General features: G+C 41.5%; 1 protein-coding gene across 9 annotated transcripts in view; it reads left to right on the forward strand.

The window, feature by feature from the left end:
• rapgef1b (Rap guanine nucleotide exchange factor (GEF) 1b) overlaps positions 1-23,565 on the forward strand; it is a 44,843-nt gene that overhangs the window by 11,934 nt on the left and 9,344 nt on the right. For 2 of the 9 annotated variants that reach the window (XM_086186470.1, XM_086186471.1), the window contains exons 2-11: positions 11,162-11,307; positions 11,863-12,041; positions 14,193-14,349; positions 14,439-14,527; positions 14,611-14,769; positions 16,366-16,416; positions 16,966-17,080; positions 17,168-17,354; positions 17,467-17,982; positions 19,098-19,300. In XM_086186470.1, the coding sequence (XP_086042596.1) occupies positions 11,162-11,307; positions 11,863-12,041; positions 14,193-14,349; positions 14,439-14,527; positions 14,611-14,769; positions 16,366-16,416; positions 16,966-17,080; positions 17,168-17,354; positions 17,467-17,982; positions 19,098-19,300 (1,802 nt within the window). Of the gene's footprint in view, positions 1-11,161; positions 11,308-11,862; positions 12,042-14,192; positions 14,350-14,438; positions 14,528-14,610; positions 14,770-16,365; positions 16,417-16,965; positions 17,081-17,167; positions 17,355-17,466; positions 17,983-19,097; positions 19,301-21,495; positions 21,658-23,565 lie in introns of all 9 variants that reach the window. The other 7 variants (XM_086186461.1, XM_086186464.1, XM_086186463.1 and 4 more) reach the window with 7 other exon arrangements.

A 23,565-nucleotide genomic window follows, 5' to 3' on the forward strand; every position in this document is an offset into this window, starting at 1 on the left:
TATATTGCTAGTGGACCGACCAGATTCAACTAAGATTTGGTCATACATTCCTTAAGAACTTAATCTACTGTGACACTTTATTTAGGGCCTGAGCAGATGCAAATATTTTGCCTTGGTGGAGGTATGCACTCTGAGTGCTTACTAGTTTTATGTTGTGAGACGACAGAATAAGTACAAAAACATAGCCCATTAAGCTGCTGCTCTGCACTAGTTTTATAATTGCCACAGCGTCACCATAAACATAATTTAAAGACAACAGCTGTGCTGTGGTTGTTACTTAAATGATCAGTCAGACAGACGGAAGCAGTAGAACAGCTTTTATTACCAATCAGTTGACAGGGGGTGTAAGGTTACTAATTTTCACACCTTCCCTCGTCAGTTTGGTTGGCTGGATGCTGGTGTGTCAATCTTTTGGTGCCGTTTTTACTCAACCCGATTACCAATTTGTCAAAGTGTGCGCGGTTGTTTTGTTTATCATTTTACAATCAGGTCACGTTGTGTTTGTTGTTGATGCTGTTGAAAACCAGGCCCTGTGGCATCCAGTCTGTATAGCTTTTGCTTGTGGTTGAGTAGTTCAGACGGACTCTTTGTGTTCTCATTTGGGGGAGTGGAAGCTTGTGCATTGTGTGTTAGTGCGTGTCTGTTTTATATGGGATAATTGAATGACCTAGACCTCAAGGCTCCCTCCATTGCTTTCAACCCCCCTCCCAACTAGTTTCAGTAGTTCATCGTGTTGCGCCCACAAGACCTTTACCCATATTGAAACCCCTAGCCAGGAGTCACCACTGCTGCAAAGACTGAGGACTAAAGGTCAGTGCAGTGTGATGTGATGCAGTTGTTGGTATGCTCAAATTAAACTGCAAAGTAATGTATTGTTTTCGGTTTAGTTGCAGTTTCACACACACATTGAACTGAGGGTTTGAGAGGGTGACCATCAAAAGCAGTGGGCAGAGGGATGAATGAGTTCTTATAATAAAAGTAGCTTAAGGCTTGGGGTTAATGTGGTGTCTCACCACCCACCATTCGTCTCAGGCACCTCTACATTTGGATAAACATTTCTGACACAGAGATGCATGAATTTAGATAAACTATGTGGTATTCAGTGTCTTCGCCCTCTTACTAGAAAAGAGGAAATGTGTGGGCCAACTACCAGCAATGCTCATGAGTATGAGCCACCCGTAGAAGCAGCAGCAGTAAGGCATGGAGGGTGTAGAGAAATACAGAAGGAAGTCAAGATGGTGTTAACTCTAGACAGAGAGAGCTTTGGTAGATGGAGATTTGTTGCCTTCATAGTCAAACAGAGGAGGCATTGAGGCTTGCGACTTTTAAATGTTTATGCCACCAAACAATACACAGGCCCAGTGGTTCCACCCTCTTCTAAAACACTACCCCACACACTACTGGCCTACTTTTGACACAGTGACCTTTCGTCAAAACCGTACAGTAGTTTTATTTATATCAGTAGATTTATTTGAAAATGCACTTATCTGGCCTTTTTTCTTTTTTATTCCAGGGGGAAAATGATCTAATCAGTAATGAAGTGTTTAATCATGGTATGAATCCCTTGTGATTAACGATGTGATGCTATTTCATATCCCTAAATGAAAGACAAATTTTGCCTTTATTTGAGCTTTGAATGTAGCTGCAGCAGTCCTGCCAGCTCCCTTATGTGATGAGCTGTTGAATGCTTTCAATTAAAATGTCATATAATACTGTATTTACAACTGTGGGGAGCAACCACTGTTATTATAAAACATTTTTCTATAAACTAAGCGCAATATTCAGAGAAACTAAGGCAGAATCTGGTGCAGAAATCAAATGGATTCTATTTTGGCCATTGCTACAACCCTCCACTCAGTTTCACAAAAGTCAGCCTGGTAGATTTTGTATAATCCCAATTGAAAAGCAAACAAAATACAGCAATAAAAAATATAGCCTCCTTGGTGGAAATAAAAAGAAGAGGCAAGTTTATTTTTATGGCACAAGTGAGACACTCAGAGCTTTAAAGAGATAAAGAAATACATCTAAAATGTACTTTTAAAAAGAAATGAAAATGACATTTAAAAGGCCTAGTATTAACCTCTTAAATTTACTCTTCAGAGAAATGTTTCCCATCCCAAAGCATCAGTGGAATTTCTTCTCTTATTTGAAAATGATTGTCAAGGATTCACAATATATGAAAACTACTAGACTAGAACACACCTTCTTTCACACACTGTGATGATGTAGCACATATTTACATTTTATGTATTTATATTTTATTACATATTTACATTTTACTTTTTATTGCATGAGCACAATGAATTTCAGCATACCTGCAATGTCGAAAAATTTGAAATATTGGTTAAGTACCTGTCACAAAATTTGAACCATCAGACAAACTGATTTTGGAGACGTAACTGTCAGAACTAAAGTGTTTCACACTCCCCTGCCTTCCCTTGGATCTGCTCAAGTTGTGTAATTATGGAGCTGTGTATAGTCTATTGCAACCTCTGTAGCTTAGCAGTTATTTTTACTGATGTTATGACATAATATGTCTGCTAACCCTTGGTCTTCTCCCTCAAAGCCTGTTTTCACATTGCTTCTGCTTTCAACCTTGAGACTTTGCTTAGAGTTTCTGTTTTTATTGCTGGGCTTGACAGATGATGCAGAGGATTGATTCTGCATTATGTGTTACAGTAGCTTAATTTAGTGGGCTTTTAACCTAAGGCATAAAATAATACATGACCTGACTTGATGTTTTCTGATCTGTAAATGTGTGGTGGAATTTTCCTTTTAAATTCCACTGTGCTGTAAATATTTGAATGTGGCCTTGTTGTTAGACGTCCTGTTACTAACCTGACTTATAGGAACACAACACCATATAGGAAAGATAGAGTCAACAATGCAAGGTATGTAACCAAAAGATTAGTTTAGATTTTGTGTTTCATGTGTCCTCAAAAGTTGTTGATTTGTCTTTGTTATGGCTTAATGCAGTATATTTACATCCCTGTGGAAAATTGCTGCTCAAATTCAGCCTGTCAATGCAATGTGTAACACAGTAATGAGTGATGGTTCCTGTAGGAGACTGTTTATTAGATTAGAAATCAAATCACATTTTGAAGGCTTATTTGTCTTTTTTTAAGCATTCAATATAGTGAGATATATCTAGCTATCTAGCGATCCTTCTATCTATATCTGTATCTCTCTCTCTCTCTCTCTATATATATATATATATATTGTTGTTGTTAAAATATTGCTGTTTTGTATATCTTAGCTGAGAAATATGCATTTCAATATTATCTGTAATTTGTGTACGTATTTCTTGATTACTACCTCAGTAGATAATATTGTATGACCTCTCCCCCTGAACCACACAGCTCTAATTAAATGGTAAAATAACACCTCGAATGTGATAGTGGGTGAATGCAGTGTTATCTTGGAGGCTGATCTCATGACTCACATGTGTAATGATGTAGAGCAGGATTTCCCCTCGATAGACAAATTCTTAATCATCCGCCTTTTAGTCTGCTATGACACTTCTGGTAGATTTGAGAGCAGATTGCAGGAAAACTCTGAAACAACTCGACTATCATTTTATTGTCTTTCCTTTGCTTTCTACACAGATGAACACACAGAATCTGACATGGCAGTTATAGATTCAGTTTTCTGTTTTGTATTATGGATCTGTGTTATAGATCGCCTGTGTTGTTTTGCCTCTCTCTCCTCTACATGGTTGACCAGGCACTGTGTTCCCATGCAACCCATGATACACAGTACCTCCATCCCACATTGATCTTTGCTCCTAACCATTGACCCATGGTTGTTGGGGATGCTTTACTTGTCAGTGTTTTTTTTTTGTTTTTGTTTTTTTTTTCTTCTCATAAACAAAAGATATGCAGTCTTTTCCTCAAGGAGAGCATTTTTAGTAAAAGAAACCATGTAATATAAATAATCTAAATCCTTCCTGCATGAAAAACTATTTTGAGTTTCTAAGTGGGTGTCAAGCACAAATGAGTACAAACAAGTGTTTTTGTGTTACATAAATGTGTTCACATATTCAGGTCATTCTTGAAGTGGCTCATCACTCTCAATGGAAATTGTTCATTTTAGGACAAGTGGGAAGTGACTGGCTGAAGAAATCCATGTATCATATGTTAGCTTCCATCGATCATTTGATTGTCTACATGGAAACCATCTTCTGTGGCTGAAACACAATCAATCATAACTTTTCAGAGCACTTAGCATCTACTACTGTATCTCATTTACTTACTCAGCAAGTGGGCTTGATGTGCTTAGTCTTCCTGCTCCATCCCGCTGCTCGTCGCTGAACAGCATACTCAAACAGCACAGCTGGAGAACTGTAAAACGCACTACTGGACTTCTTCCTCCATTTCTTCTCCAATTGACCATTAACCAAGGCCACATTCCATACCAAAGCTTGCTCCCTTCCCTGCCATCTTGACAGCGGGTTATCTTTCATCACACACCATAGTGCTGCTCGTTGATAGCTGAGGACATGGAGGATTCCTGGTGAACACAGCTAGAAGGAAGCAAACTACGTCTATGGGAGGAATAAATAATTCACTAAGCACTTAACTGTTTCCTGTTGAATTTCTCTTTTCTCCTGTCTCTTTCTCACATGCCTCAGGCTTACCTTGCACTCTTTCTCCTCAGTTATTCTAGCCTGTGGAGATGTGATACTTGGCACTGCTTCTTCTCAGCTTTTGTTATACATTGTAGCAGACAGTAATTCTCCCCCTATTAGGGTTGCAAAGGTGAGGTACATTTTCATTATATTCTGCATTAAATAGTTGTTGCAATCAGACTTTAAGGACTAAACTGAAAACAGATTTTTTTTTGGGGGGGGGGCATTGAACAAACGCTTAAACAGAAAATTAAATCATTTTCTCTGTGTTAGAAGTCTTTGAATAAAATGGTCAAAGAGGAAAGGAGACGTGCATGCAGATTTGAAATTCTCCATCCAGCTGGACCCCCCCCCAATAACTATTAAATGTACACAGTATGATACCTGGCATATCACTGCAAGCCTACTCCTTATTGTATCATTTTTATGGACATATAATTGGTACGTACACCTATGGTTGTCCCTGTGACTTTTCCTTTCATGACATCAGCCGGTTAACTTTCACATATTCAGTGAAATATCTCAAAAGCCTCTGGATGGATTGGTTCCACAATACAGACATTATTGAATATTTTGTTATAAGACCAAATTCTTCCAAAACAGCTGAATCAAGATGTTGAATATTCTACCTGCTAACCATCAGCATGCAGTTAGAATGTTTATTTTTACCATTGAGCTAAAGACACTGTACCTATTAGAAGCCCACAAGGCTGCCCCATGATGGAAAAAAAAACATAATCATAACCATTTATGTCAATATTCAAGATCCCCATTACTTGTTGACTTTGGAAATGTAATGCTTGCTTGCTTGCTTGTTGTTCCTCATGTGAATCCTCAAAAACAGGAACAGTGTTGAAATCAGACAGTGTTTCGAAACATGGGGAATTGTTTTTTCCCCTCACATTGACCAAACGCTCTTTTTCTGTCATTCTGCCTCCAGACAAGAGCATCATTGATAAAGCTGAATGTGACGCAATAATAGTTTTATCCTGAAATGTAAATCCAAACTTGACTATAAAATCATATTAATGGGCTTGCCTTAGCCAAGGGCATAGTGTACTTTACACTAATATAATAAAAGCGGAAATTTATTATCTACAATACAATTATGTTATGGAAATCTTGTGTGTGTCTGTGAGAGAGATGTTTTCCTTGCATGTTGAGCAGTCCTTCTCTTCACATCATTTGATTCCTCCGTATCATTGTCTCCTGTGCTCTTCACTTACTTTGATGAGGTTTTTATTTCCTGCCGCCCTGCCTCCTGACCAGCTGGCACAGTGACCTTTGTGACTCTTTTCAATCTTTTAGCAGACTCAACATGTCCATCTAGGCAGGGCTCGGACTCATTCACTTTCACTGCTCAGCCCTAACTGAGGGAGTTCAACAGGAGGTGACAGCTGTGTGTGTAACCTTAAGCACCCCCCCCCCCCCCCCATTACACACACACACACACACACACACACACACACACACACACACACACCCCTCTACCCTGTTTTCTTCCAATTCTGAGGATGGGAGCTGAGGGGCCGACCAGCTGTCATGTACAGATCACACCTTTACTGAACTAGAGCCAGAACATTCTGTCAGCTCTTCAGTCACATCCCGGTCAAGCTCATATGCAACAGTCGTTAGTTAAGTTAGATGATCCTGACCAGCAATTGTCAAGTCAGTTTTGTTTGTATAGCACCAAATCACAACAAAAGTTATCTCATGTCACTTTACAAGTAGAGCAGGTCTAGTATCACACTCCTGCAATGAATTTACACCCAACAGTTCTCCATGAGCAAGCACACCAGGCAACAGGAGCGATGAAAACCTTCCTTTTAACAGACAAGAACATCGAGCAGATCCAGGCTCAATGGGAATGGCCATCTGTTTTGTCCGGTTGAGGGGAAAGAGAGCAGGAGAGTGGAGCAGAGACAAAGACAGACAATGGAGAAAGACAGATGCAGAAGGAAAGAGAGGGACAGAGAGAAAGGGAAGAGAATGATGGACTGACAGGGACGTGAGCAGGTGGGATTCCCCAGAAGTGCTTTGAATATTTCCTTAAGTTTTGTCTATCAAAGATAAATGCAGATATTTACCTGGAACTTAACTGAAACACCAACCTGTATACCAGCTCCCGAAAGATCATTTTTAGCTAGTAAATCAGTTTTTAATGAATTTTAGCCATATGAAAAGTAAATTACATGTTGTGTTGCTAATCTTAGTTTGCAGCTTCTGTTTAATTTCATTCGCTCAAATCAGGTTCGCAAAATGAACATAAACCAACCACCATTTTACCACAGCTTACTCTCCCTGTTTCAAATTTTTAGTGTCATGTTTCATTAGTATTTAGTATTTACTTGCATAAATTGCATTTTAGTTCATTTGTTTTAACATAACTTATGTGTTTTAGTGATCGCACTGGTGGCCTGTATTCTTTGTGAAATTCAAAGCAAATTTGGTGTGGTCCAGTCGACTATAGTGCTGACCAATGCACAAGCCCCACAACCACAACATGCACCTACACTTTTATTACATGTCTCATTTGTCGTTTTATTCTTCTCTCTCTGTTGTTGAGTAAAAAATGTATTTCTTCTTGGCTTGTTATCATATTCATATTTATATTCATATTTTCCTTATGCCAAATTGCATCTTTTCTTTTCTGGTCCCTTTTGTTTTCCGACTAGCTGTCTTACTAGTCCCTGGCACATTGCGGCAGACTATTGCAATCATGTTAAATCATTATCTGGATTGCATCATCTGCGTGTACACGCACTCCCATGAATTTGCTTGCAGGGGAAGGAAAACATTCTCTCAGGGCTCATGGAGGTCGGAAACTGAACAGGTTGGAAGTCGTTATTGTTCCTTCTTTTTGCATGTGAAATATGTAAAACAAAATGCCACTTTACACCTGAGTGTGTCTGTGTATAGACAAAATAAACACTATATATCATAAGCCAAAATACACAGAAAATATATATATATATATATATATATATATATATATATATATATATATACACATATTTATATTGTATATTTGAATTAACAGTGTGCTGTTGCCAACAGCACTTACAAACAACAGTGAAGCTTTCAGACATCCCAGCGACTGCGGCTCGTGTGGACTCGACTACTATACCACAGAGCCGTGTGAGAAACCTCCCAGGGTTTGTTCAAGAGTTGTTCAAACTGGAGTGTTTGTTTTAAAAGTCCCCAAGGCCTTTCAGAGTAGCAAAGTGTTTAAGCAATTCAAATGCCCTAAAAAGTGTTTACTTGTGAAATTCTTTACTATTGATTTTTTAACCATCTGATTTTAGTCATTTATTTCACCTTTTCATACACCATTCATAACATCATAAAAGATAATGCCACTTTTTGCAGCTAAAAGAAATCTAAGGTGATCATGCATGAACTGTTTATCTTTGCTCATCATTATCTGTTTGTCAATTATCATTATAATGGCATTACTCCTGCTGTAACTGCAGTAAGTCATCACATCCTACACTTTAATAGACTGCGAGGCTGCAGTGTCACACTGTGAGAATCAGGGACCTGGATTTTCTTCTTCCAAGGAGATATGCTATAGACTCCAAACGAGATATATCACACCCTTTACATCAGAATAACCACCATTGTTGTTGCTAATGACTGAGTACATCAAGAGCTAATTAACTGATGCACATTCTATAACATTCATATTGCCCACCCCTCATGGTAATGTATGTTGGTATATATAATTAAAAAAATAGACTATTCTGTCATTTTCTAATTGTATTTCCTTGTAGTTTGTTACAAACAAAAATGACTGTAGAACATTAAGTTCCTCATCATCTTGGGTTGATTTGGACGCTACCTCCTGATCTGTACTTATAATTTCCCTTTTCCTTCCATATTCGGCCAAATCACGTTACCTTGCGAGCTGGATTTGCAAGATCACAGGGGATTCACAAGAACATGCGAGTGTATAGCTCCCACAGTGTTTCCACTCTTTTAGTGCTGCCAAATCTCTACTCGTGGACAAAATTCTGCCGTCATCCTGGCTAACTCCAAGGTCCTTTTTGGAATCAAGTGTCTTTTTCCAATCTTTCTGTTGTCTTAAAGCAGTGAAAATATTTCCTTGGACAAAACACTTGAGATTGTGTTTTAAAATGTGCCTCGCACAAGTAGTAAGGCGTGTTTAGGCGTGGACAGCTGAAAACATTTCAGAGAAAGGTTTTTTCTTTGTAGTTTCTATTTTCAATCTTTTACTCAGTCCATGCCTTGTCCAATTCACTGTGAGAGACATTACAGCATTGCCACCTCATAACCCAGGACAGCAAAAGGCAGCTGGGGAGAGCAGAGGGGATGGCTACAGAAGAAGATGGTGAATGCTGAGAGAGGCCACCATGACTTTAAACAGAGTTCTTCACTGTATTTTCTGTATTCTCTTTGTCTCTCTTCTCTCTCCCTCTCTCTCTCTCTCTCTCTCTCTCTTTCTCCCTTTATCTCTCTCTCTCTCTCTCTCTCATATTTCCTCTTGTTCACCCCGTTAATTTATTTCTGTTGATGATGTCATTTCTCTCCTGAGCCATTCCTCTAAGTGAACTCAAGAGCACATGGGGGTGGTGAGTTCTGCTGTCCAGCAAGAAGAGAGAGTTAGTAAGAACTGAGAAAGGAGCAGAAAAGACGAGCAAGCAGCACTATGTGCGTGATAAACAGCTGAGCCACAGGGCCTGTGATGATGTCTGAGGGCCAACTAGATCGATCATGGTGGTGACTCAGTCTGCTGATGTCACCACTTCTCAAGTCTGGGCTGGGATGCAGCTGTAAGCTTACACATAGTCCTTCTGGGCCTGTTCAAGCTGTGATTGAGCAGTAAGGCCCAGCACGTTGTGATTTCAGACACAGTTCCTGTACTTACGCCAGTACTAAGGGGCCAGCGGGGTCAAACAGATGGGATTATCTGAGACTAAATTCATATGGGAGGTGCTGTGCAATCAAAAGCATATGGTTTTCTCTGCACATTGCCATAACATGGAGGCTAGCCCTCTGCCCTGCAGCGAGGCTGGCTAACGCAGGTATGTATAGCCTGAGGCAACAAAAATCCTCACAAGCTGTCAGCCCTAGCTAGCAGTGCTATTTATTCTCTGTTAGTTACAGACTTGATCTTGACAGCTGTTGAGATGAGCAGTTTGTCGCACTTCCACAGGGTCTTCACTGGGTCGTGTCACTCTGATCAACTCAAATTCTTCCATCTCATCCTCGATCCTTCCTCTCTGATTAGCTGAAGTTGCATTATTGATTGCAGCGTGAGGAGAATCGGTCCGTATTGTTTCTGAAGTGACGCAACTGTGCTACTGAGTTCTGACTCTGTCTTTCACATGTGGTCTAATATGAGAGATGTTTCTTTTTTTTTATAAGCTGACATATGAAAATCATTTAGTGCAGCATGCAGGCCTACATGAGAGTGATTTGGATGTTAGAAACTAGGTCAAACGCAGATTAAAGGTGACACTACTGTCATGAGATTTCCGTTAACTCTGTCCTTTATTGAATCAGTGATGTGCCATGCGGAACTTACTACCGCTGAGTTATTGCTTTATTTTCGCACAACACAGATATTTTTAAAATGCAGCATAAAATAAGCTCTTGAGGGGCATGTGATGCATACCTCACCACTGTGGAAGAGTCTACTGGAAGCGTTCTCATCAACATTTTTAATGAGACACACAGTTGTCCTTGGCTGCCTCAGCGAACTTTGGCTTTTTGCTCAGTGTAAGGGATGATGAGGATTAGGGGTGGAGGGAAAGAACAGTAGGGTGGATATGTGTGCGGCATGTGGATTGATGGTGCACATGAAAGCTCTGCCCGGCTGGTAGTCTAGATGGTCGTGTTTTTCCTGCTGCTGATTGCGATTCAGCATTCACTGTTTTGCGCTGATGGCCGTGGAATGCCAGATCCCGTTGTCATCGAGCTGGGGAGATTACAGCAAACAAGAGGTGTAATTTTGTCACTGATAGAACCCATGCTTCCTGCAGGCCCACGCTACTGTTATTAGTATTTATCTCCTGATTCAGTTTAGTGAGGAGATGGGGAGTGGGGTGGGGGCAATCACTTCTCCTGAGATTAATGGAGTTGGGAACTCTCCTCAGATATTATCAACTCTCAACAATATACTCAGGAAATTCTACCAAATAACTGTGCGCTTACATGGATCTCAATCATGTACACAAAGCAATTGTCATCTCCATCCTCTGTCCTTATGTGTATGCACATCTATGCACATAAGGGCTGCTGAAAAGACTTTTTGACTACACCCGTCCAGCAGATTTATCACAGGGAGCTAAAAGAGTAGATGACACATGAGTGGTGCAGATACTTGATAAAACTCTGGTGTTTTCCTCTGAAGAATATCAGTCTTGTTCTTGTGTCTTGCTGACTTTTTGTCCAGGATGATTTCAGTCAACACATCTGTAACTGATTGATTTTTGACCTGATTTTTCTCCTCGCCTGAGAATTGCTCCAGCCCTACTGACCACATGTTTTCTGTCTTTCTTCTATTCACAGACTCGCAACGGTCCCACCTGTCCTCTTTCACAATGAAACTGATGGACAAGTTCCATTCTCCCAAGATCAAGAGAACTCCATCCAAGAAGGGCAAGCAACTGCAGCCTGAGCCAGCAGCCAAGAGTACTGAGAAACCTGCTAACAAGGTGTGTGTGCAGCCATGTGCCAAAAAATACTTTGTGTATTGTGGGAAATCCATCTCTTTCCCACCTATTCCATGTGTTTGTGTGCCTATTTGTGACTCAATTGTTTTCCTGTTTTATGCTTCCATATTCCATTGTGTCCTTGTGTGTGCGAGTTCCCCTGCTGGTTCCCACAGATTCCCAGTCCCTGTGGCGGCTGGCTGTGCTACAGCAGGTGTCTAAACCTATAAAGACATGAATGGAACTGGGTTGTTTCTTGAATGAGCTCCTCTTAGGCTTTTGGTGTAATGAGTATATTCCCCAGCAGCCCTGCTGTGAAAGACAGAGACGCTGAAAGAGCCCGTTACTGTAGTACCAATATGGCTCCAAGCCACATCACTTGATAGATGGTGCTTTGAAATGTGGGCTGTTGCTACTGTGAGAATAATAGAACCACAGTAAAGAGCCCAGAGTCTTGGGATGGTGCAAATACTAAACCCCTTCTTTAGTCATAAATATTTGTGTATGCACATCACCCTGATTAAACAGATTTCTGTGTTGTTGCTTTTGTGCATGTAGAACGTTAGTCGGCTGGAGGAGCATGAGAAGGAGGTGGTCAGTGCCCTTCGCTACTTCAAGACAATCGTGGACAAAATGGTTGTAGAGAAGAAAGTGCTGGAGATGCTTCCAGGCTCAGCCAGCAAGGTGCTCGAAGCAATCCTGCCTCTGGTTCATGTTGAGGCCCGGATACAGCACAGGTGAGTCATGTGCTATAGCACAAAGTCTTAGCACTGACAGCATCATTCAGATTGTTGAGTTGAGTTTACGTGTTGTTGAAAAGAAATAGTTTGTAGAACATTACATTCTGCTCATTCTTATTGCACAGATCTCTGTCAACTCTTAAGCTTAATTTCAGTTCTTGGGCTTGCCTTCTCCATCACAAAATATATTGATAAGGCCTGTTGATTTTCTATACTATTTAACCATTTTATAGTTGCTCTTAGCACTCAGTGTCATTCATCCCCACACTTACTCCTCTTACAAACATACGGACATAGAGACAGCTGTAAATAGTGCCATTTTTAAAACGAAGGATATAAACACCTCGGCTGATGATAGCCAATGGGAATACATTGTCATGTCATGCGGCCCTAATTTCTTCTCATAAGTCCTGCCTTGATGTAATTTCGAACAACTTCGCTGGAATGCATGCCAGACATGTTGGGACCAGTATGCTGAAGACTACCACTGGCTTAGCAGCTTGTAAAGAATGATAAAATGTTGCAACAGAAGACATCCTTCACCCCAAGGCTTCCTTAACTGGAAGAAGGTAGACTGTTGTTCACTGTAATTTTGGCATGTTATTAAGAATATTACATTTGAGAAAAATACTTAAGTTTTTCAGATATATTCTTTAGTTTAAAGTAAAATCTTTCCAGAAAAAAAACTTCAACTGCAGTGGTGCTTGGACTGTCTGAACTTGTTGGAACTACTTTTTCTGTCTTTCACCTTTCTGCCATCCATCAGTACAGATGAATGTATGGAGGTCCGAGGTGATAGTATCTCACAGCTCTGTGTTTAGAATGAATGGTGGATTGTTGCTATAAAAACACATGCCAGCCATCCCTAGAATTTTCAGCTCATGCTCATGGAATTAAACCTTGATAGATCACAATTTAGTGTTTAGCTTTACCTTTGAATTGAATGCAGTAAGTTGAACATCACTTATTGGAAGCAGCCTGGATGTTTTTAGCAAATAATTTACTGTGTGTTAATATTGTTTTTTTTGTCCAACAAAGCTTGTTTTTAGCTCAAACCAAAGTGTGGATTACTGAGCATATGGCTGGATAAAGAAAACATGGATTATAGCAGACGGTGTACTTGATAATCAGTAAATGGTCAATTTTTTAACCGTTTTACTGTTGTTAGTAGTTCTGTATCACTGGGCAACATTTGCTTTAAGCTAGATATAAATGTGGCTGTCTCTGTTTACATTCTGAGTCACAAAGAAGTGATGCAGTGGTCAAAAACACCTTCAAGACACCTGTTTGACTGCTTGAAAGGCAAATTATCAGTTGAAATATCACTTTAAGCGACTGAAGGCTTTACTGCTAAACATGCACAGTGTTTTGCAGTGTTGTATTGTCTGTAGCATTTGAAATCGATGACAAGTGATTGATCAAAAATAGGTCAACAGTGGGTGTAATTTATTCTCACCAATAAAAGTGCTTTTTTTCCCAAAGGTTAATCTAACAATCTTATAGCTACACTATCTATTTGTACTGAGAGGAGCAGAAAAAAGCATGGAGCAACATCACTATTTTTGTATTCCTCCTTAGCTCCAGTCTTATCCACAGGCCCATACCTTGCCTTCTGTTTTTGGGTCATACCTCTCCACCCTCCTCACTGTTCCACACATCCCTCAAATCCTTCTGCTCTCCCCCATTGCTTAAGTCGTTTCTCATTCACCTTAAGGCTTAGCTGTGTAATGACACTGAAAGGATATTCCAGCACTGTGAACTAACTGCAGCATGTTGGTACAGGCCTGCACCACACCTTAGTGTTGAGCCTGAAAGCATCACTGACTACAGGCAGGAACAACCCTCTGCTTCCTATTTTGGTGATACATTCTCCTGTCAGCACATCCGTAGACAAGTTTATCCCAACCCCCAAGCTTTGTTTCTCAATGACCCTTAAATGTGTACCTTTAGTATATAGTAACTGGATAGTAGTGCTTTTTATTATTGTCTATGTAATTTTTCTCACCTCTTGTCTAACATATGCTTTTCTTTTTCACACTCCCCCTTCGTCTTAAATCACTCTTTACTGCACCTCTTCCTTACACACCTTCTACTACCTTTTTTCCTTTCCCATATTCTCTTGCTTTTGTCACCCAATCCATTCAACAGTTCGGCGCTATCTTCCTGCCATAACCGCGTGTACCAGAGTCTGGCCAACCTCATTCGTTGGGCAGACCAGGTGATGCTGGATGGTATCGACTTGGAGGACAAGGAGAATGTAGCATCTGTCACAAGTGTCATCAAAGCCGTGCTGGATGGAGTAAAAGTGAGCCTTTTGCTGATAGAAGAACATTGTGGATTGGGTTGTGATTGGAGGAAGTACTGACAGTGTCTGTATTGTATTTCTGTGAACAGGAATTGGTGAAGCTCACCATCGAGAAACAGGAGCAGCCATCACCCACCACCCCTAGCAAACCAGCACCGCCTGCTACCACAGCAGAGAGGTGAATACAAAGTGTGCTGACCAGAATATAAACATAACACTCTCAAAGTAGGTCTTTTACTCACACAGCTTCTATGTGTGTAGCAGCGTGTCTTCAGAGATGCCCTTGGTAGATCGGGAGCCGGAGGTCTTAAGTAAGACAGCTCCAGCAGCTACCCCTGCAGAGGCTCCCTCTGACGTAACAGATGAGGACGTAGCCCCTCCAAAACCCCCCCTCCCTGAAGCCAAGATGGCAGAGCTCAGGTGAGGATGTCACATGCTGCACCTATTTGAGTTTTCTGCAACCTCTCAGTTAATATGTTTTTTAATTATTTCTTGATCTGACTTTGAAATTCAGGTTTTTATAAAGGATTGACTTATCAACTCTGATAGAATGTCTCAGCTTACACCAAGAAATACTTGGTCTACAAGCAGAAGTGCAAGTTTCATAGCTCTGCTGTTTCACTTTTTGTCAGACTTATTTTAAGGAATGAAGAAGTTTTTAGGGATATGGGTATGTGAGTGGGATTTCTGTATACACTTAACGGCCACTTAATTAGCTAATCAGGCAGTCAGACCACAGAAATTCATTGCATTTTGGCAGGTAGCCATGGAGTAGTCAGGAAGTTCAAACCAAAAATTGGGGCGGGAAAGAAATGTGATTGTTGGTGCTACCCAAGATCACAATTCATATTGGCTGCAGTGTTACTCAGTTCCCAAAGTTAGTTACTTACTTGGTTTGATAAGATTGGCAGTGGGGCATGAAGGCGCACTTCAGCCCACTAGACCACACACTTTTTTAAAATGATAAATTGATTAAAAAAAAAAATAAATTTTAAGGGGCATTTTTGGGTTGGGTTCATTTCTTTTACGCTTTTCTAATTTGGTCACATTTCCTTGCATTACCAACAAAATATATTGGGGGAAAAATAGTAGATGATTCCTAAGTAGTAGACGATTGAAAATGAAAACAATATAATATCCATTAACAGTTATTTATTCAATACCAAATAGTCACAAATTATTACTTATGATTGTTTTGTTTTTTCTCTCTCCTGGTTGTGCTTTTCCACTTGATTTTCCTTTAAAAATGTTTTCTCCTTTTAAATTGTTCTCTTAAAAAAAACGTAAGTTACCATTGTCTATTCATAGCTTCTTTAAAAGTTTTTGCCAACAAAAAGTATTTGATATCTCAAAAGAAGAAAAAGGTGTAGAGAAAATATTTTTGGATCCTCCTTAAGATTCCTTGAAAAAGTTCCCACCGCCCCCTTGGAGCAGCTCAACATCCAGAGGCCAGCATCAAGAGGCCAACATCCAGGATGAAGAAGCATCAATGTGCAGCAAATGGCATCCAACTGGAACAGAGGCCTTGGGTTCTCAATAAAAAAGATGCTCCAACTGAAAAAAAATCCTGTAGCCAGTCTGCAGAACAGTTATAAACAATCCAAAACACTTTGGTCTCCCTGCCCATAAAATACCCATAAATCCTTTCAACACTATTTTAAGTTGGGCTGTCTCTTGCTCCACTTTTTTAAACGGAAAATGCTCCCTTTTTCCATATAAAAATAAACAAAAACACGTCAGTCTTATCTGTGAAGATCACCTTGTATGTTTACCAGGCCACAGCATCAGCAATGCACACATTAGTCGGCTGAACAGGCCTGTTCTTTTTCCTAATTTTGCAATAAAGTGCATTTCATATGAAGGAGATGATTACATTGTGACTGTGTATATTTTAGTCAAGTTTCACAGACTTTGCTGTAGGTTTTTCTTTTGTTAGTCTGTCTCTTCCTTTCTTACCCTTTCTGCTGTCTCTCAATTTTTTTTCATCCTTGGTTTCCCTTTGGATTCTGGGTTCAGAGCACAGTTGAGTGCTGACGCTGGCCAAAGGAGACCCTCTCAGAAGGAGAAGTATGTTAGCCCACTGGATCACCTGTGCCCATTTTAACATTCTACCCTTGACCCCCCCCCCCCCCCCCCCCCCCCTCATAAAGCTTCTGGATTGGATGGACGTGTTTTCGACTTGCATGGTGTCTCAAAGTTTGTTTCATCCCAGGCATTCCCTGAAGAATTAATCATCCAATCAGAAGTTCTCCTAGTGCATGAGAGTGTCTGACTCACCTATGCAATGTGTTTTTGCCGGCCTCCATATCATAGTGCTTTATGTTTTGCACTTTGTCCCATTTTTACCTGGTATTAACTCCCGCAGAAATTAGGTTTGACAAGCAGGACAGCTTCATGTCATAGCTGGGAGAAGCTAACATGAAACACTCTCACATTGATCTCATAACTCTCCAGGTGGGATGATAATGTATGTGCTCGTGTATTCATACATGGATTTGTGTGCATACATGTTTGAAAAAGTATATTTTACATGATTGCCTGATGGTTCATATTGGCTTTGTTTCAAAAACCATAACATTTACCCTTCCTATCATTATCTTCTTTGTCTATCAATAGTCCTCCACCTGCCCTTCCCCCTAAGAAGCGCCAATCAGCCCCTTCTCCTACAAGGGTGGCGGTAGTTGCCCCCATGAGCCGTGGCTCCAGCCTGCCCTGTAGTGTCCACAGACAGGTGAGTTGAATCCCAGCTCACTATAAGCTATTTTAAGATGAGAAACTCTTTCAATATATGCAGGGATTAAAATCTTTCATTGTGCAGCAGCAGGACTACGAGCAGGAGTTCCTTCAGAGGCGTTTCTCTGGAGGCAGCCAATCATACGGGGGCGACTCTCCACGCTTATCCCCTTGCAGCAGCATGGGGAAACTGAGCAAGTCTGATGAGCAGCTGTCGTCCATGGAACAGGACAGTGGTCAGTGTTCTCGGAACACCAGCTGTGAGACTCTTGGTAAGAAGACAAACAAGACAGTTTCTGCTAATATGCATTTTAGCGGCTTTGACAGTGCCAGCAAACTTCTGTTGACATATTCGTAATTTTTACCTTTACTTTGCATTTTCAGACAACACAGAAAACTACGACCCCGATTATGACTTCCTCCACCAAGACTTGTCAGTTGGGGATAACCTGCCCCCAATACCAGTGGGAGGGTGCTTGAGCCCCCTGCCTGAGTCTCATAGTGAGTCCTCCTCCCCAGTCCCTGGACAGCATCCCTCGCATCCCCGCTTCAGTGCACCTCCAACCCAGCAACTGCCTGAATACTGGACACCCCAGCCCAATCAAACAAACCCCCTATCCTCTCGCATCAGTGCTCCGCCCGCTCTGCCCCAAAAGAAGAGACGCAGTACTCAGACATCCCCCTTCCCTGATGGCAAGGTGTTGTATGAGCGCTACCCCTCCCAGTATGACAACCTATCAGAAGAGGAGCTGCACCCAACGCCACCATTTCCCCTTTTCACACCCATTTCGCCCATGCCTCAGACAAATGGAGGGGTGTTTGTCAGCCAGTACATGGCCAGTGAGAACGCGGATGTCCCCGCCAGCCCACCACCACTGCCAGAAAAGAAAAGCAGACACAGTAAGTGAGAGTACAGGCGTGGGCCTGGATGTTATGAGGGCACGATAGAGGCAAGGAAGAAGAAAGACCCTTAAATGAGTTGACTGAATAGAGGTCACAGAGGCAAGGAGGGGGACAAAGAGACTAGTGAAGGGAAGACTAAAGGAGAGGATGAGGTTGATTTAGGGAGGGACAGTGGGACATTGGCTACACTTCATCATCTGTTCATTGAGGCATCGCTTATGTCAAGGAAATATTTAACTGCCAATAGAGACAGGAAGTGAATACCAGGATGTGCTACAATGGGTGCGGCTCCAGGGGCACAGAGAGCAAGGTTTGGTCATTTCCTGACACACCTGCTACATCACTTCCTGCTAAGCTAGCCTATTATATAGAGTCATTCCATACATTTTTCAGTGTATGATTTACATGCATGAGTTATCTCAAGAGGACTATGCTCATGCTGATGAAAAATGTGGAGGAATTTCATTGAAAACTATAGATTAGTTGTTTGAGAACAGTATTTACTCTTGACCAATACATGACATGCATTCATATTCAAATTCATAGTTGTGAACTCCAAGTAAGTTGAATATATAGTTATTTTCCTCTTGTACCGAGATGCCCTTTCACATGTGTAGCACACGCCAGAAGATTGTCAGTGACCTACAGGAAATGCTTAGTTGAGGTGAAGTGCCTGGGTAGAATGTGTAGGATGCAGGACACGATGCATAGAATATACAGCCACAATGCCGGTTCCTACTTTGGTCCATTCCTTGAATTTTCTGATGATGTGGGTGTTGGCCCTTACCCTCAGTGGTTCCTGAATCACATCATCTCTTCACTGAGGTATTTTTGTTGCCATCTTTGTGTAAATGACACTTCTTCTTTGCTCTTGGATGTTTGTATTTTTCCGGATTCCTGTTAGCGGCGTGCTAGATTATCAACATGCCAGACAATGGCCACCTTTATTCACGCATGGGTTCAAGTAGATGCAAAACTTTGAACTTGGTAGCCTGCAGCATCCATTTAATGTACAGTTTGACTGATTCAGACGTTTATCCCCGGGTGATTATTATTGATTTAAGGGTTACAGCTCATAAGTAAAAGAAGCTGATGTTATCCTCCTCTTCCAGTCCTACAGTACATGCAGTTTGTGGAGGACTACTCCGAGCCACAGCCCTCTGTGTTCTACCAGATGCCACAGAGTGAGAGCATCTATGAGCAGCGCAACAAGCGATTCCAGGAGGTCTATGGTTTCAATGACTCCTTCAGCAGTACTGACTCAGTCCACGAGCCACTTCAGCCCCCAGCATTGCCCCCAAAACAAAGGCAACTGGTAAGAAACCCATTCTTTCAAGCAAATACAATGATAGTTACCCCCTTGAATACCAAAAGAAAATCATTTTGGTATTCAGTTTTCTGAAAGAACCCCTCTATATTTATTCTAAGGCTACTTTGTACAATATTAAAATGCCACATTCTTATCCATTGTTTAAAGTTCTAAAACACAAACGTGTAGAAACATTTCTCATTTTACAATGTTATTGGCACAAATCATGCTCTTAAGTCCCATCTCTTAAAATTAACTTGTCAGTGAAGTGAACGTAAAAGTGAAAAATTGAACACTTTCATCAGTGATTGTGAAAACAGTCTTCTCGTGTCAGACTTTGCACACACAGTACATCAGTCTCCCAGTGTAGCTGAAGATTGCACCTGTGTGAACGAGAAGGAAAATACGAGAAGGCCATCTTTGAACAACGTGAACCAATATTGATGAGGAGTAGCTGGTTTAACTACTTTGGACATTGTGAGCAATGCTGTTGAATTGAATTTCTAAAGCTGTTCACTGTATCTCAAATTTGAAGCTGTTGTACACAATTTATTTCAGGCCATGTGACAAAGAGACAAGGTTACTGGCCGCAGTTCGGTATCTCGTGAACAAAACAAACAGATCAGTGCTGGCTATAGTGTCTTCATTCTTTATGCAGGCTGGAAAGAGAAGAGTGGGAAAGAATGCAGATTGCATTCTGGGGCTAAAGTACATTCCAGCGGTAATCCTCATCCATTTTCTCTCGAGCCCTCCCCTATCTTGTTATCTCTCTCACCTATTAAGCCCCTCCTCCTCACCTCTTTATCTCTCCTCCTCGCCATTTCTTTAAAGAAAGCAGACATCTATGCGTACACGCAGGTGTTTGGTTGTTAGCACCAGTTAAAACCAGTCTTTATCAGCCCCACATCAGAGCCAGTCCCCTTATCTTGACCTGGGTCTGTGTCTGGGCTAAATGAGACATCAGTCTGACAGTCAGTAGAAAGGGAGGAAGAAAGCCGACAGCATTGGTCATCATAGGGGAGGGAGAGCACTAATGAGCCTTATTGTCAGGCCCGTACATCAGTATAGGTTAGTTCTAATGATCACTACCAACAAAATGTTTCACAGTACAGTCGTCCATGTTTTGCCAGATTGTCACATATGAAAAATGATGTTTTTAGAAGCAGATGTTTCTATTTTCCCTGACTAGCGCTTGCCATACATACTTGGAGATGACAGATTTATCTGTGGTTGGCGCAAAGTTTTGTAGCAATATTGAAGACGGTACACTTGTGGACAGTAAACAGATGACACTCTTCTCCGGGGTATAGTTAAATGTGTCAGAGTCCAGGAAAGAAAATAGACTTTGTGGCTCAGAGGCCAGCTAAGCCTTCCCTGGCCACCTGAGTTCTTCTTTCTCTTTTTCCATTGTTCTCTTTTCTTACCTCAACCATGTATTTGAAGGCCTGAGTGGTCTTTTATTTTTATCATTCTTTAGCCTAGGCATACAGTCAAACTACATTCATCTCAGTGCCTGCCGCAAAGACTAATCTGGCCTCATGTTTTGGACTTGATGCGCCCGTGGCCCAGTGGAATAAGCCTGTTTGCCTCCTCCATAAACCCATGTTCCAAGCTTATACGCTTTAGCGACTTTACGCAGCTTTGCAAAAAAAAGAAGGAAAAAGCAATTTCAACTGCTATGTGGATATAGAATTGGGGTGAAAAAACAGAGCAGGTCATATTGGCCCTGTTTAGAAAGTGTTGTAGTTGGCCTGGTTTCTGTAAAGCGCTTAAAGCTCAGGGAATTAAAAGAAGGTTTATTAGAGTGTCACGATAGACGTGAATGTGTGACCTGCACAGGTCTCATGACCCTCCTGTAATTAAGGCTGTCTAGGAAGGACTCTTACTTAAAAATGATAGTCGAATTATATTCTGAAATGGGGGGTAGTCAGTTCAGTTTGTGGTATTTATATCTTTAGCCAGTGAGCTGATGCCTCTCAGCTGAACTACCAGAATCCTCCTTAGCTTTTTTCCACTTTGATCTCACTACGCTGCTGCTAAATTTTGATTAAATCTGCTCTATTTCAGTCTTGCTTACTGGGGTAATCAACTGTCCCCCTCTCTTCCTTTTGTTTTCTCTTAACATCCTGTTTTCCCTCTTTGCCTTTCCTTAACCCCATTACTCTCCTTTCTTTTCTTTCTATCTTTTCTGTCTTTTTCAGGCCTCCCACTCCTCCTCCCCTTCTTCCTCCTCCTCCTCTTCTCTCTCTTGCCACCTCCAGCCGTCTGTAGCGGCCATGGAGGAGGCAGGCTCTGGGCTGGGCCTCAGCATGTCCGTCTCTAACTCCTACCTGATTGGCCAATCATCCTTGACCACGCCCACGGTGAGTCTCCACTCCCCCCATCCATCCCATTCTTCACTCTGGCGTGGGTGCTGTGTGGTCCCGTACTGGTCCGGGGTTGGCTTGACCTGTCTATGCTCCATATGTGATGCAGTCTGCTCATCCACCTCTGCCCCCTATGAGGCTGTAATGGGGCCTTCCTTAGAGGGTGGTGGTTTTGTTGTTGTGTGGTCTTTGCTTTTGTTCATCCACCCATCCATGTATTCCTTTGTTTTGCCCTTTTGATTTTGTTGCTTTTTTGCTGTGTTTTACCTGAAAGCATTATGGTGTGATCAGTGTTTCCTTTTTCTGTGGTAACAAGTGTTTGCAGTTACTTGTTGTGGTTTTGTGCAGCCTCCAACTTGCCGAGATATGTGTTTGTGTGTTAAATTGAAGCATTCCTCTGGACGACAGGTAATTCTTTGACCTCTTCATCTCAGAGATACAGTCACTGATTTGTATGTCCAGCACAAATGGTTTATAGATAAAAGTGCTCATCCAGCAATCACAGGAAACCCTTGGATGCTCTAACTGGAACCATCGTCAATGATATATACCAGTTAGAGTCTGATTCTGACCTTATAGCAGACCTGGCTGTGTGTTACATTGGTGTGGTCAGGGGTTTACGAGGGTGAAGTTGACCCATCATGACCCTGTGGTGTGCGAGGCACGCTAAAGCGTGCAGCTCTCCCTCCGGGTGTATCTCCAGTGCAGTGGAATGCTGCACCAGATGTACTTCATGGAAAACACATTCCTCTTGCTTCTGCTCCTCTTCTTTCCTCTCTTCTCTTCTATCCTTTTCATCCTCCAGTGTCAGTCACTGTCTGCTCTCTCTCTCCTATATGTCTAGCCCCCCCACCCCCCAACAATTGCTTTGCCCCCCCCTCTCCTATTTCTCTGTTTCTGTGGAATGGATGCATTCTTCAACTCCTTAGGGCATGATGTTGGGGGGGGGGGGGGGGGGGGATCGTGGAGGAGGTAAGATGTGCCAGGAAACCTGTTTTGCATATGTTGAGCAGAAAGAGAAGACATATTCACTTCAGTAGGTTATTGTAATGTGGAAAAGTCCCTTGTGTTTTGCTGCTGTTAGCATAGATAGGATTTCTGAATTAGCTCCAAAAAACAGTGAGAATGAGTGGCCCTAATTTCCAGCTGATCCTGCCCGCTTGTGTGAACATGTGCATGCATTTATGTGTATGTGCCACTGCAAGTGTGTTAATCAGTGATCTGTGTGTGTACGAGCTTCTCTGTGCAGGTATGCTGAAGCAGGGCTGGTATGTGCAACATGTTAAAACAGGTTAACACAACCTCCCTGCTGACAGGCATCTCCTCTGCTGGCCATGCACACATTCATCTCATTGTAACAACATCTGGTTTCCGTTCATATACGTTTGCTTTGTTTGGTACACCTAGTTGAAAGCAATACTGCACAATTCAATAGCCCGTGATAAATCATCCCTTAACGATAATGTCCAGTTTTGATTTAAGTTGGTGAGTGGTAGTTACTTTTAAAGTGATTTTATTACCTTTTCTGAACAACAGTGGCCTCTGCTGACTTGAGTGGTAATTACAGGGTACTGGCGAATTAAATTCAGGAGTATTAATGTAGCATCAGTTGATGCTGTTATTTTAAGACAAAATAGTCACATGATGTTACTTATGTGGTCATTGTGGAGGCTGTAATTTGTGCTTTTGAACTGTTTTGTGTCTCATGAGAGAAAAACTCCAAAAATGACCATTAGATCACTCATTGTCTCAAACAGCCCAAAAAGATTGATGCTAATCTTCATGGTTAGGAATTATTACAGGGCTTCTGTATTATACTGCATTATTGTATTATACTGCATTAGTTTCATCAAAGTGTACCCAATTTATTGACAAATGAGTGTATGCTCAGAGTTGTCACTAACT

The sequence above is a fragment of the Aulostomus chinensis genome, chromosome 19 (genome assembly GCF_037954235.1).
Source record: "Aulostomus chinensis isolate RoL2024-O1b breed Wild chromosome 19, RoL_Achi_v1.0, whole genome shotgun sequence".
NCBI classification, from domain to species: Eukaryota; Metazoa; Chordata; class Actinopteri; order Syngnathiformes; family Aulostomidae; genus Aulostomus; species Aulostomus chinensis.